Below are 14,327 nucleotides of genomic sequence, written 5' to 3'. Positions count from 1 at the left end.
AGAAAGTCAGGTTGTTTATCAAAAAGTTAAACATGGAGACAGATACATGCAAACAAAACAAAACAAAAACCTATACCACCTTCTAACATCATATACAAGAATAAACTCAAAATGGATTTAAAAACTTAGATGTAAGCCCTGACCAGTGTGGCTGAGTTGGTTGGGTGTTGTCCTGCAAAGTAAAACAGCTGCTATTTTGATTCTAGATCAGGGAACACTCCTGGGTTGCAGGTTCTGTCCCAGGCTGGGGCATGTATGATGGGAAACCAATCGATATTTCACTCTCACATGGATGTTTCTCTCCCTTTCTTTCTCCCTACCTTCACCTTCTCTAAACAAACAAAGAAAACTAACAATTTAAAAACAAAACCTTAAAGGTAAGACTCAAAACCATAAAACTCAGAGAAGAAAATATAGGCCAGTAAATCTCTGACATTTCTCCTAGCAATATTTTTTCTGATATTTCTCCCCTGGCAAGGGAAACAAAAATAAATAGATAAACAAACAAATGAAGTTCTGTCAAACTAAAAAGTTTTTGCACAGCAAAGGAAGGAAACCACTTCTCCAAAGAAGACATACAGATGACCAAGACATATGAAAAGGTGCTCAATGTCACTAATCATCAGAGAAATTAAAAATTAAAACCACCATGTGATATCACATTACATTGGTCCAAATGGCTATCATCAATAAATCAACAAACAAGTCTTAGTAAGCATGTTGAGAAAAAGGAATCCTTATGCACTATTGGTGGGAATGCAAATTGGTGTAGCTACTGTGGAAAGCAGTATAGAGACACCTCAAAAAACTAAAAATGGAGCTGCTGCCTTATGACCTTGAAATGCCATTTCTGGGAATATATCTGAAGAAAACCAAAACACTAATTTGAAAGAATATATGCACCCCCATGTTCATTGCACCATTACTTACAATAACCAAAATTTCGAAGTAGCCCAGTGCCCATTAGTAGATGAGTAAATAAAAATGCTGTGGTACATTTACAAAGTGGAACACTACTTGGCTGTAAAAAAGAAGGAAATCTTACCTTTTGCAACAGCATGGATGGATCTAGAGAATATTATGCTAAATGAAATAAGCCAACCAGAGAAAGACAAGTACCATATAATTTCACTACATGCAGAATCTAATAAACAAAATAAACTAACAACAAAATAGAAACAGACTCTTACATACAGAGAGACCAGTCTGACAGTTGCCAGCAGTGAGGAGGGTTATAGTGCTGGGTGAAAAAGGTGAAAAGATTAAGCAGAAACAACAACAAATAAAGAAAAAGGAAAAAACACAGCCCTAGCCAGTGTGGCGCAGTTGCTTGGAATGTTGTTCTGTAAACTGAAAGGTTATGGGTTCAATTCCTAGTCGGGGTATGTCTAGCTTGCGGGTTTGGTCTCCGGTCAGAGTGCGCGCAAGAGGCAATCAATTGATGTTTCTCATTCATATCAATGTTTTTCTCTCTCCCATTCTCCCTCCCTTTCCCTTCTCTCTAAAATCAATAAGCAGAGACCCAAGGTGGCAGAGGAGTAAGTGGAAGCTACACTAACCTCCTCTCAGAACTAAACTGGAATTATAACTAAATTATAAAAAAATTATCCTGAATAACCAACTGAACACTAGCTAAAGTAAAGCCTTATAACCACAGACAGATGAAAGAAGCCACACAACTACAACATGACTGGTAGAGACTGCGAAGGAGGCAGAGAGGGCTGACTAGGCTCCCATAGGTGGCAGGTGAAGTGAGGGAGGGATATTTCAGCTACTGAGGGGGTCACCCCGAGAAGTATGGAGTCTAAACTCCAAGCTGGGCTCCCCAGCCAACAGCACCAGACCAGGAAAGGAACCAAAATAACATATAGCTGTGAAAAGCTGTGGGGTTTCTGTTTGACAGGGATAGATGGCTAGATTCACAGAGAGCCTCTTAAGGGGCCAACACACAAAATTCTGTTTGTAGCCATTAGCCCTGAGTTCCAGCAAAGGGAGGGAAGAGTGGAGTAGTAACACATGAGGAAAGTCTGAGGCAGTGAGAACTGAAGGAACAGCTGCCAGGATCCCCGTGCTGAGTCATTCCCCAAACTGCAGAGGCCATCTTTTTCAGGCAGAGCACCCCCCTCGAAGTGGCATCAGTCTGAGAGGAATCAATAGCCCTGCCTGCAGGAATTACTCTGCCCTGCCCTGTCGTGCTTAAGCCCTGTTGCTGAGGAGTATAGCTGGAAGACTTTCACTCCTTAACCCTACAGAAAGTCTGCAGACAGAGGCAGATGTCTTGGTGTATAGCCTGGTTCCTACTGTACACAAACAGGCCCAGCAGAGGGAGCGACATGCTGTGGATCACCGATAGCTCCAAACAGGTTGCCCAGGGCCAGTCACAGCATCTGACATATGCCTGCACCAGAGTCTTTGCAGATCTACCAAATATATATAAACAAACACAAAGAGGTAGCCAAAATGGGAAGACAAAGAAATACGTCCCAAATGAAAGAACAAGAGAATCCTCCAAAAAGAAGAACTAAATAAAATGGAGGCAAACATTTATCAAATAGAATTTAGATTAATGATTATAAGGATATGGAACAGCATGAAAAAAGATAAAGAAACCATAAAAAAGGACCACTCAGAAATAAAGAATGCATTATCTGAAATAAATAATACACTGAAAGGAATAAACAGTAGGTTAGATAATCAGAGGATCAAATCAGTGATTTGGAAGACAAGGTAGGAAAAAACACCCAAGAAGAGCAGCAGAAAGAAAAAAGAATTTTAAAAAATGTGGACAATTAAGGAACTTTAGAACAATGTGAAGTGTAACAACATCCACTTCATGTCAATAACAGAAGGAGAGGAAAGCGAGCAAGGGATCAAGAACCTATTTAAAGAAATAATGACTGAAAACTTCCTTAATCTGGTGAAGGAAAAAGACACACAAGTCCAGAAGGCTTTGATAGTCTCAAACAAGATGGACCCAAAGAGGCCTACACCCAGACACATCATAATTAAAATGGCAAAGATTAAAGACAAGGAGAGAATCCCAAAAGCCTCAAGAGAAGAGCAGGCACTTACATACAAGATAGCACCAATTAGACTGTCATCTGATTTCTCAACAGAAACATTTCAGGCCAGAAGGGAGTGGCGTGAAATACCCAAGGTGATGAAAAGCAAGGACCTACAAACAAGGTACTTTACCCAGCAAGGCTATCATTTAAAATCAAAGGAGAAATAGGGAGCTCCCCAGACACAAAAAGGCTAAAGAAGTTTATTAACACCAAATCGGCACTGCAACAAATGTTAAAGGACTTGCTTTAAGAAGAAGAAGAAGAAAAAAAAGAGAAAGAAAAAAGAAACAGGGAAAATAGTCTAACAATAAAATGATACTAGACACATATCAATAATTACCTTAAATGTAAACGGTTTAAATGCTCTAACCAAAAGACAGAGGATAGCTTTTTAATGGATAAGAAAAGGAGACTCATACACATCCTGCCTCCAAAAGACCCACTTCAGATCGAAAGATACACGCAGACTAAAAGGATGGAAAAAGATATTTCATGCAAATAGAAGGGAAAAAAAGCTGGGCAGCAATACTTCTATCTGACAAAATAGACTGTAAAAACCAAGACTGTCATGAGAGACAAAGAAGGACACTATATAACAATAAAGGGAACGATCCAACAAGAGGATATAACCCTCCTAAACATTTATGCACTTAACATAGGAGCATCTAAATTTGTGAAGCAAACCTTGATGGACACGAAAGGAGATCGACAAAAATACAGTCATAGTTGGGGATTTTAACACCCCATTGACTTCAATGGATAGATCTTCCAGACAGAAAATCAACAAGGAGACAGCAGCCTTAAATGACACACTACATCAAATGGTCTTAATTGGTATCTTCAGCACATTTCACCCCAAAACAGAATATACATACTTTTCAAGTTCATGTGGAATGTTTTCTAGGGTAGACCACATGTTAGGACACAAAACAAGTCTCAATAAATTTAAGGAGATTGAAATAATAATTGTATCTATTATGACCACACTATGATGAAACTAGAAATCAATCAAAAAAAAAAAAAAAAAACACTGAAAATCATATGAAGGCATGGAAGCTAAATAACATGTTATTAAACAATGAAGGGGTCAACAGTGAGTCAAAGAAGAAATCCAAAGATACCTTGAAACAAATGAAAACAAGAACACAACAATCCAAAATCTGTGGGATACAGGGAAAGCAATCCTAAGAGGGAAATTCATCGCATACAGGCCTACCTCAAAAACAAGGAAAAGCTCAAATACTAACACTCAGTCTTTACACCTAAAGGAACTTGAAAAAGAACAACAAACAAAGCCCAAAGTGAGAAGGAAAAAAATAATAAAGATTTGAGCAGAAACAAATGAGAGTCTAAAAAAAAAGATACAAAAGATCAATGAATCAAAAGCTAGTTCTTTGAAAAGATAAACAAGATTGACAAACCTTTAACCATACTCATCATGAAAAAAAGAGGACCCAAATAAATAAAATCAGAAATGAAAGAGGAGAAACAACAGCTGACACCAAAGAAATACAAAGGATTTTAAGAAAATATTATGAACTATGTGCCAACAAACTGGACAACCTGGACAAAATGGATAAATTCCTAGAAACATACAATCTTCCAAAACTAAATCAGGGGAATCAGAGTATCTGAATAGACAAAATACACCTAATGAAACTGAAGTACTAATAAAAAAAAAAATACTCCCAACAAACAAAAGCCCTGGACGGGAAAGCTCCACAGGTGAACTTTACCAAACATTCTGAGAAGAACTAACACCTCTTCTTCTCAAACTATTTCATAAAATTCAAGAGGAGGGAAGGCTCCCAAACTCATTTTATGAGGTCAGCATTATCCTAGTTCCAAAATCAGATAAAATCATTATAAAGAAGGAAAATTATAGTATCACTGATGAACACAGTTGCTAAAATTCTCAACAAAGTATTGCAAACCAAATATAGCAACACATCAAAAAGATCATACACCATGATCACGTGGGATTTATTCTGGGAATGCAAGGTTGGTACAACATTTGCAAATCAACGTGATTCACCACATAAACAAAATGAAGGATAAAACCCACATGATCATATCAATAGATACAGAAAAAGCATAAGCATTTAATAATATCCAATACCCATTAATGATAAAAAATTCCCATCAAAGTGGGAATAGAGGGAACATATCTCAATATAATAAAGGCCATATATGACACACCCACTGTCAGCATCATATTCAACAGGCAAAACTGAGCCATGCTGATCAGGGCTGAACGCTTTCTTTTTAAAATCAGGAACACAATGATGTTCACTTCTACTATTTTTATCCAATATAGTATTGAAAGTCCAGCCACAGCAATGAGACAAGAAAAAAAAATAGCTATCCAAACCTGACAGGAAGATGTAAAATTGTCATTATTTGCAGACATTATACTCTATATAGATAACTAAGGATTCCACCTTGACTAGTGTGGATCAGTTTTTTGGGCATTGTCCCACAAAGTGAATGGTCACTGGTTCGATTATTCGTCAGGGCACATACCCAGGTTGTGGGTTCAGTCCCTCCTTGGGGCGCCTACGAGAAGCAACCCACTGATTTTTCTCTTCATATCAGTGTTTTGCTTCACATCTTCTCCCTTCCTTCCCCTTTCTAAAAATAAATAAAAGATTCCACCCCCCTCAAAAAAAGAAATGATAAATGAATTTAGTAAAATAGCAGGATACAAAATTAATATTCTGAAATCAAATGCATTTGTATACACCAATAACTATCAGAAAGATAAATTAAGGAAACAATCCCAAGTATAACTGCATCTGGGGGAAAAAAAACCCCTTAAGAATAAATTTAACCATAGTGGTAAAAAAAAACCAATACTCAAAAAATTATAAGACAATGAAGAAAGAAATTAAGATACAAATAAATAGAAGTGATATGCCATGCTCATGGACAGGAAGACTTAACATAGTTCCAATGTCTATAATACCCAAGGCAAACTACAGATTCAATGGAATTCCTAGCAAAATATCAATGGATTTTTTACAAGACTTGAACAAATAATCCTAACTATGTTGTACATAAGAAACTAATATAATACTGTATGTCAACTGTAAGTCAAAAAAATTTTCTCCCATAAAACCAGTAAAAAAAAGTTGATTCCAATAAAATTCTAACTAAATTTTATCTGAATTCATTAGTAAAGACTTAGGGGAGAAAGAATATAAATCATGTACAATTTAAAACAACCGTGTTTATTTATTGTGGAGTAACATGAAATAATGCCATTTAAAAATATAATTGTTGTCATTAAGGATTTTCCTGTTTTTAAATTCCTTCACAAGGTATTGCCACCTTATTGCAATAATTACAGCTCCTCTCATTTATGGTCTTAAGACAGGAGAAGCTATAAAAGTGAAGTTGTATACAAAAATAGCCTAAAAGGTTCTGTTTATACATCATTAAAAAAATAAACATATTTTGGTTTGTCTTGAAACAACCTTCTTGCCTAGAGATATGACCAGAAGCAGTTGCCTACCATTCTAACCTTCAATGTGGCAGACAATATTCTTTTGTGAACTCAGGCACTGGCTATCAAAGGAGGCCTTTGTTTCTGTCCCTCCTTTCCACTGCCATCAGAGCCTTACCTGGGATAGTACGCTGTGTAGTTCATGAAGAGCTGCGTGCCTGCTGGGTAGTATGCTGTGGAGGGCTGCAGTGCTCGTGGATTCAAAAGCAGAGAGGGCTGATAAATGGCAGCTTCAGTAGGAATAACTGCTGCAGGAGCTGGAAATGTGTAGGAAGGAGGAGACAGGCCTAAATAAGCAGAAAGAGAGAGACTTTGAAACATTGGTTAACAGCTGACATGTATGTGCAGCAGTAAAGCCCTCATGTTATTACATATATACAAAGTAAGAGAGCAATTCATTGTACTACCCCTAGCAACTTCCTTTTGATTACAGACAAAACCTAGAAGTAATCTCAGATTTCATGCTCCAACCTAAAGAAATATTCTTGGTCTGATATTTGGAAAAACCAGACTCATCAAAAGTCTTCTCAAAACATTTCATGACATATGATATTTTTCTTCCACGCCTGAGTGCCAGTTACCACAAATAAACACTATGAGTAAATAAACATAAGGCTGATATTTCGTATAACTTCAGACCAAAAGCTGTTATTCCATCTCATCTATCCTCTAGTACAGCATGAGATGAAATGGTTATGATGAAACACTCTTCACCCGCACCGCGTATTATGCCAAAGCATAGATGGTTTCAGAGTGAAATGACATAAAAGAAGTAGATTACAATATTCCCTCTAGAAGATGGCCTTGAAGCTAATCTACACCTTCAAACCTGAATAAAATAAATAAAATCCAACCTGGGAATTAGTACTGAGAAATAGAAGCACAAGTCTTCCTGAGAGTCAAGTCAGGAAATTGTGGACTCACATTACACAGAAAATAGAAAGAATGAAATTGCTTTGTCTTCTGGTTGTCTAACTTAAGTCAGACCATTTGATGGTCTCTACATTTGACACATGAGATGAACACAACTATCCAGGCCATCAGTGCCTAACAAAAGAGGTAACTGAGGAATTGTCTGAATTTGGGGTTCCTAACTTTAATTTTCATACTTAGAACAACCTAATTTATTTTGCAAATAGCAGAAGGCCAAGGGATTAATTTTCATTTTCCCATATGAAAATCTCTATTGACTTCTGCAATTTTTATGCGTTTCTACATGTCTACATGAGAGCAATAGGGCAGTTACCTGTATGAGTACCCAGGGCAAAAACCTCATATTGACTTCATAGTCACCTGGTTGGTTACTCACTTGTTCACACTCACTGAAAATTGAGCTACATATAGATACCTATCATGTAGATGAATTTTAAAATTATGATCCCTGTCCTTTAAAGAGTCCAAATATGGGCAATTAGGACACATTGAGGCATCAGAATCATATAAAAAATTATAAAGCCTGTGCCATATCCTGCTTTCAAAACCATCATCAAACGAGAGTATCTCATACCAATCAGACATACATAGTAGGTATGAGTCTATTCTGCCTCAATACAAAGAAAAGTAGAAATTTTTGATAACAGATTAGGCAGCTTAGATTTGTGTATTCAAATGAAAGTACAGCTATTCTCACATTCCTAAAAGAAAATAAGATAATACCTTCATAGACTAGAAAAATGGAGATGACTTTAAAAATGATCAACTTTTTGTACAGTTAAATTTCAATAAACAAAAGTTTACAACTTTAAAACAATGAGACTTTAGCAGCCTTTCTTTCTCAAATTCAATGAAGAAGTTCCTCAGTGAGTCATGACTAGTCATATTTTAACTGTATTAGTCTTTGAGATTATATAAAAATCAATGCAATTTCTGTAAATTTTTTGGTTATTATATAAATAGGCAATCACCTAAAGTGAGTTGGGAGGAAACAATAGTCCAGTAGAACAGGCATAATATTACCATGCATTGATTGGAATTCTGATGTGAATGAAAAAAATGAGTAAATGCTATTAAAATGGTAAATGGCCAAATTTTAGTTAAAATTTTTGGAAGGTATTAAAAGTTCAGATATGGAAATATATTTCTATGTGAAAAATGTATTTTGAATATTTATTATTTTAGGGCTTGTGAGGGTGAAAAGAGAAGAAATGAAAAGTCTTATGAAGAAAGTACACTGACCAGTTTTGTACCAGGAAGAGAGAAGTAAAATGACATCACAACAGAATTTTCATTACACACAGAGACATTCTCTTATCTCACAATACTTGATAGATTATCACTAAAGAAAACTGTAAAACTTACTGGCATTATCAATGGCTTATGGATAGAATACATATGACTAAGATTACTTTAAGATAACCACTTAAACCCAATCATATATTTTCAAAACTCAATACTTATTAGAGACCAACTCTTAAGATATTCACCAATAGCAAGCAGCAGATAAATGGAATATTAGCGTTTAGGAATTCCAAGGGAAAAAAGGATTAAGCCCCAATGAATCTTCTATAAATACTTATTCAAATAGGTCTATTGGTATAGATTTCTCTTTACTAGAAAGTGACATCCTAACATTCACCATTTTATCTGGAATCAAGCAGATAATCCAGTTTACTGTTTCAGTTATCTTTGGACTGTATTCCATGTGCTACATTGTTTAAACATACCCAACATGCCTCCTAACAAGGTATGACTTATTAAAAAGTGAAAGTTGTATGAAAAGATTCAACTTTTAACATTAGATCCCCAGTGTTCCCTAGTCACTAACCAGAACTTGGTCTTCAGACTAAAGGGCTTATTCCTCTCAAACAAGATTCCAGATGGCTTGCACCCAGGTGCCAATGAGCAACAGCATGGCTTGAAATTAAGCACTGATCCTGCGATCCAATGGAAACTTTGGCTAATTTATTTACGCATTCTTATTTTTTACTAACTTGCTCATTCCAGATATCTCGGAGAGCAAGACAAATGCTCCCCAGATTATCCTATCCAAAAAATACTTAATGCTCAATAACTTAAAAATGCAAAATGGGCATTGAATCAAATGTGTTACAGGAGGAAAAAAAACATCCAGCCATACTTATTTTCCCTTTAAATGCGTATTAAAATAGCTACATAGCCAGGTTGCCTCCCAGAGTCAGTGCTTATCTTGAGCACACTAAGCTTCAGAAATCAAGGGCTTATCACTGGAAAAGCAAGAATATAATTTGAAAGGAGGTATTTGTAGCATCTCTAATTATGGATGTCCACAACCAAAGTCTTCAGCGATTACCAGACACTACCGATTTCAGATGGGAAAGCCTTATGTAACCACCTTTCCTGCCTCAGAAAGAACCAGGGACACAGAAAGTTATGAAAGCAGCTTAAGCACCTACCAGCACATAGCGTAGAATAGCGCCAAGACCCAAGAAAAACTTACATGGTAACTTACATGGCGGTGGGGATAAGCCATTTCGATTTAAAGTGCCCCCCATTAACACAAAGTTCATCTCCTCAGCTGAACACTGAAAGACTTCAACATATCTGTCCTTCATGGTTTTTTTATGACACTTCTGTGCAGCCATAAATGCTCTGTCCGCAGACTTCATCTGGATAAAGGCATCTCCTGATGGGCGGCCCTGAGCGTGTGGGGGAAGAATAAAAACAAAAGGAGACTGTCTCCTTCAACAAGGAAATGGTTGCTTTCAAAACATGCAAAGTGACAATCACCCAAAGTACAGACATTTTAGCCACAAAATCTGGGTGACCATGTGATCTACTGAAATCTGACTTGGCATTTCATCACCTAATCACCAGAATGGCCACAAAAAGTGGAAGGAACGATTTTGAGAGCTTACAGCTGAAAGTGATCCTTTTTGGTTTCTATTAGCATTAGATTTACAAGGTTTTGAAAAAGTCTCCTTGCAACTGCAGTTTCAAAGTATAAGACTGTGTATTGGGTTTTGCATTTCGAAAAGTCCAATTAAAACGTACTTGATTGAGAAAAGCTGGTAACAGAGCCAGTATTTGAGCTTTATGTATCCTCCTATGGGAAAGTGAATAAACCAGTGTTCTCTTTGAGCTCCAAGTTCTGTCCATCACTGCCCTGCAACATCCCTTTCTCTTCTCCCTGCAGCCTAGGTTGGAATGTGGCTTGAGGATAGGGAAGGGGAGACAGGAACTGGCAGCTGCAAAGCACAGTGAAGGTCAGTGCTGGCTGTTATCATCAGCCTTATAGGGAAGCCCTTCCCTCACCTTCACCCACGCACTTCTGTCTTAAATCTTGGCCGAACAGGTGTTGCTAGTCATTTTTTATTACTAACAGCTGGCTAAAAATCTCCTATTTAAAACCAAGCTGATAGATTTCTGTTCCACAGAACCAAAATGCTATAGCTTTATTTAGCATCAACATTTTATGGGGGAGAAAAAGACACAATCAGCTTATAAGACTTTCTTATTTATGGATTCCTTTAAAAGTCCCTAAGGGACTATTTAATGCAAATTATTACCATGCAAGTTACCATACGAGTTGCCATACCAGGGAAATTAGGGATACCAGGGAAACCCAGTCCAAGATGGAAACCTAGTATCTTTAAGACAGCTAAGAGCTTGTCCATCATCTAAGAAGCATTTCACCCAAGTGCAATCACAATAGGTCATGTGGGTCAACGATAGGTATTGGGGGAATTTTATTCAAAAGGATTCTCACCAGTGAAGCATGCTGAGAGGGTACCTACTCAGATTAACAAGTTGCACAGCTTAATATTGACCTAAGAGTTAGAATGAGCATATGCTGGAGGGGAAAACCAAGCAGGGTTCAGGATGTTTTGATTACCTGCACCCAGTGACATGCACTTTCCAGTGAGACAAGGTTATGGTTATGAATATGACCAAATCTCCACGTGAAAAGAGAAAGTGGAATACTAGCAGTTTAGAAAAACACTGGTATTCCAATACAAACTTATATTTAACCTATTATTCATCAAAAGTATCTCATTTTCAAAAATTAATACAATTTTGCTTTTAATAAAGATTTCCAAATTTTTAATTAAGATTCTGGGTTTATAGGTTTTTAGAATTCTGTCCTGCCTATGATAGCACAAAACATTGGCATATTGTCCAGTAACAAAGATGATTAATTTTATTTAACCAAAATTAAGGGACACTAAGCCAGGAACCACTTTAAAAATGCTTATGTACCCGCATACCATAGAATTAAGTTAAATTTTTATAGAGGTTTCTATTAAACAATTAATTCATAATACATTTGAGTGCCTGTCATGAACACATAGTGTTCTAGGTGGTGCAGATACTAATCCTTATTGAGTTTGTATTTTACTGCATGTAATTTGATGTCTAACTTATATATAAATATATATGTAAACATATATATGAAATAAAACATGCTGTCTCTAAACAGTCTATGGATACAAAATACTCTGGAACACAGACAAGGTCATTGGTTTACATCTTGTCCACGGTTGCTGTCACACTATGGCAGCAGAGCTGCAGAGTTCAGCGGTTGCAACAGTGAAATGTTGCATTAGACTGATAATGTACTATGATGCTATTGAGAATTTGATGGATATATGTGATGGCAGAATCAGAGCCAAATTTGAATTATCATACCAATGATAGCATTCTTTCTGGAGTTCATCTTAGTTATATCATTCTTTCAAGACTTACTATTCAACTGATAAACCTCTGTACTCTTTTATTGGAAGAGATGCTTTGGTAATAAGAATAAGCAAGTCAGGTCCCAGTAAGCCATTTTCTTACCTGGTGATTCAATACCATGTGAACCCCGTGAGTTCGAATATCTGTGGAAAACTCCCCTAGAAAGTCCAGGATGTCCTCAATTGTGGCCGCATAGGGAAGACCTCGAAGGCGTATACAGTCTCTGACATTGGTAGGGGGCACAAATTGCTGAGGTAGTACTGGAATAATGGGAGGGGTTGGAAGTGGAATGAGAGGGGCCGACGAGAATCGATTCAGCACCTGTACTCAAAGCAAAACAGAAGTAATTTAGAGCCTTGCTATGACAACGCTGTCTGCACCGGCATTACTAAGGAGCCTGTTAGAAATGCATAATCTCAGCTCTATCCCAGACACAGCAAATATAAATCTGCATTGTAACAAGATCCCCGGGATTGATAGCACATTAAAGTTTGAGAAGCACTTGTGGAGAAAGGAACTCATGCTTTTCAGCTGGATAAGCACGATACCCACTTTTGTCAAATGCATGTTGAGGGACATACCACACACAACGCAAATCACCTTAGATTAAGGCCTTGTCTGCTAGACAAATGCATCACTATCTGCCTTGGGACAAATATCCTTAAAGTAAATATCTGGAATTGCTAATCAAGGGCTATTGTAGCAATCTATTAGATTTCATTTTTCTAAGTCCAATATTCCCCTTAATATTGCTTCACATTCCACCTTCAAACCCAAGAAGTATAAAGACAATAATCCAGTAATGGAACCACAGGTAACGACAATGACTTTTGGTTATATTGAAATAAAATGCCACATTTATAAGGCAAATAATATACAAAGCAAAAAAGAATGGTGGAATAAGGTAAAACTGAAAAAATAACTAAGTGACCATAAAAATAATCACTTAGTTTCAAAGTGAACTTTAGACACTGGGAAGACACAGGATCTTGACTTTTAAATAGAATAGAATTCAGCTATCTTGAGAACGAATGAGGTCAAGTACACTTTGGAGAAAAAATTGCTCCCAGGCAACTCAAAGTTCTTGCTTATTTTTGTCTTAGTTTAGAACATGGCCACTAGTTGATAATACTAGGAAGTCCTTGTGCAAATGCCATGTGTGGTATCCCTGGGTTTTCTAAACAATTTACCAATGCAAACTTTATCATCCCGTAAACTGAAAATATAGAACACTTGAGGAACTCCCCAAAATTTGCCCTCATTTCCTTATGCCCACCCTGTCCAGCTGCTATCTGAGTAAGAAGTGACCAAACAAACAAATCAAAGAATAAACACAGCCAAAAAAATTTTACCACAAGACAGCAAGGCTTTAAAAAATTATACAATACAGAAACAGCACAAACATAGGGGAAAGAACACAATAGAAAATAAGTGAGGTTATAGACAAACTTGGGGCAGGAAATGGTCTAGCATCTATAGAACCTGCCATATAGGAGGTGAGCAAATCGTTATTGAATGAAATATTATTAGTAATAAAAAGAAGACAGTGCAGAGCCTATGACTACTTTGAACCTTATTACACAAGTCATTAGAAATAGAGGGCTGGAGAGGAAGCTCACCCCCACACAAAACTACTTTATGGTAAAGTAACATAAAGGCAGCATACTCTACACCCAAACCAATCAATACAAAGTAGCCAAGGCCTTGGGGTAGTCCATTCTGAGGTATGATTTCCATGAAACAGTTCTTCCAATTAAAAATCTAATTAAAAAAATCTCATCCCCCACCGCCCCAGTTTGGGAAGGATGTCTATAATGTTTTAAGCCCAAAGCACGTGCAGCATATTTTAAAGATTCAGAATTTGATACTCATTTTCAACAAGGTACAGACTTATTTATTCTAAATTATAATATACAATGGGCTTTGTAGATGCTACACAAAATCATTTCATAAACTCACAGAAATAATAGTAGAGTCAGTGTCCTAACTGCTTGCAGAGAAGTTCAAAGGAATCATAAAACTATGTTCTACTACAGGGCCCAAATAGAATAAGTTGAAAGAGCCTTATGAAGCAGTCTACGTGCTCTCAGTTACCAAGGACACAC

General features: G+C 36.9%; 1 protein-coding gene across 5 annotated transcripts in view; it reads right to left on the bottom strand.

Annotated features, from left to right (window-relative positions):
- The window catches only part of ESRP1 (epithelial splicing regulatory protein 1), a 55,154-nt gene that overhangs the window by 19,626 nt on the left and 21,201 nt on the right, over positions 1-14,327 (bottom strand). For 4 of the 5 annotated variants that reach the window (XR_008530571.1, XM_054590269.1, XM_054590271.1 and 1 more), the window contains exons 11-13: positions 12,325-12,543; positions 9,986-10,184; positions 6,689-6,857 (exon numbers count right to left, since the gene is read on the bottom strand). Coding sequence is in view for 4 of the 5 variants with exons in the window: in XM_054590269.1 (XP_054446244.1) it covers positions 6,689-6,857; positions 9,986-10,184; positions 12,325-12,543 (587 nt within the window). In the remaining variant the exon portion in view is untranslated. The remainder of the gene's footprint in view (positions 1-6,688; positions 6,858-9,985; positions 10,185-12,324; positions 12,544-14,327) is intronic. The other variant, XM_054590272.1, reaches the window with a different exon arrangement.

Source organism: Pteronotus mesoamericanus, unplaced genomic scaffold (genome assembly GCF_021234165.1).
Source record: "Pteronotus mesoamericanus isolate MK-2021 breed Mesoamerican mustached bat unplaced genomic scaffold, CSHL_Meso_final scaffold_174, whole genome shotgun sequence".
NCBI classification, from domain to species: domain Eukaryota; kingdom Metazoa; phylum Chordata; class Mammalia; order Chiroptera; family Mormoopidae; genus Pteronotus; species Pteronotus mesoamericanus.
This window is presented reverse-complemented; position numbering and strand designations above follow the sequence as displayed.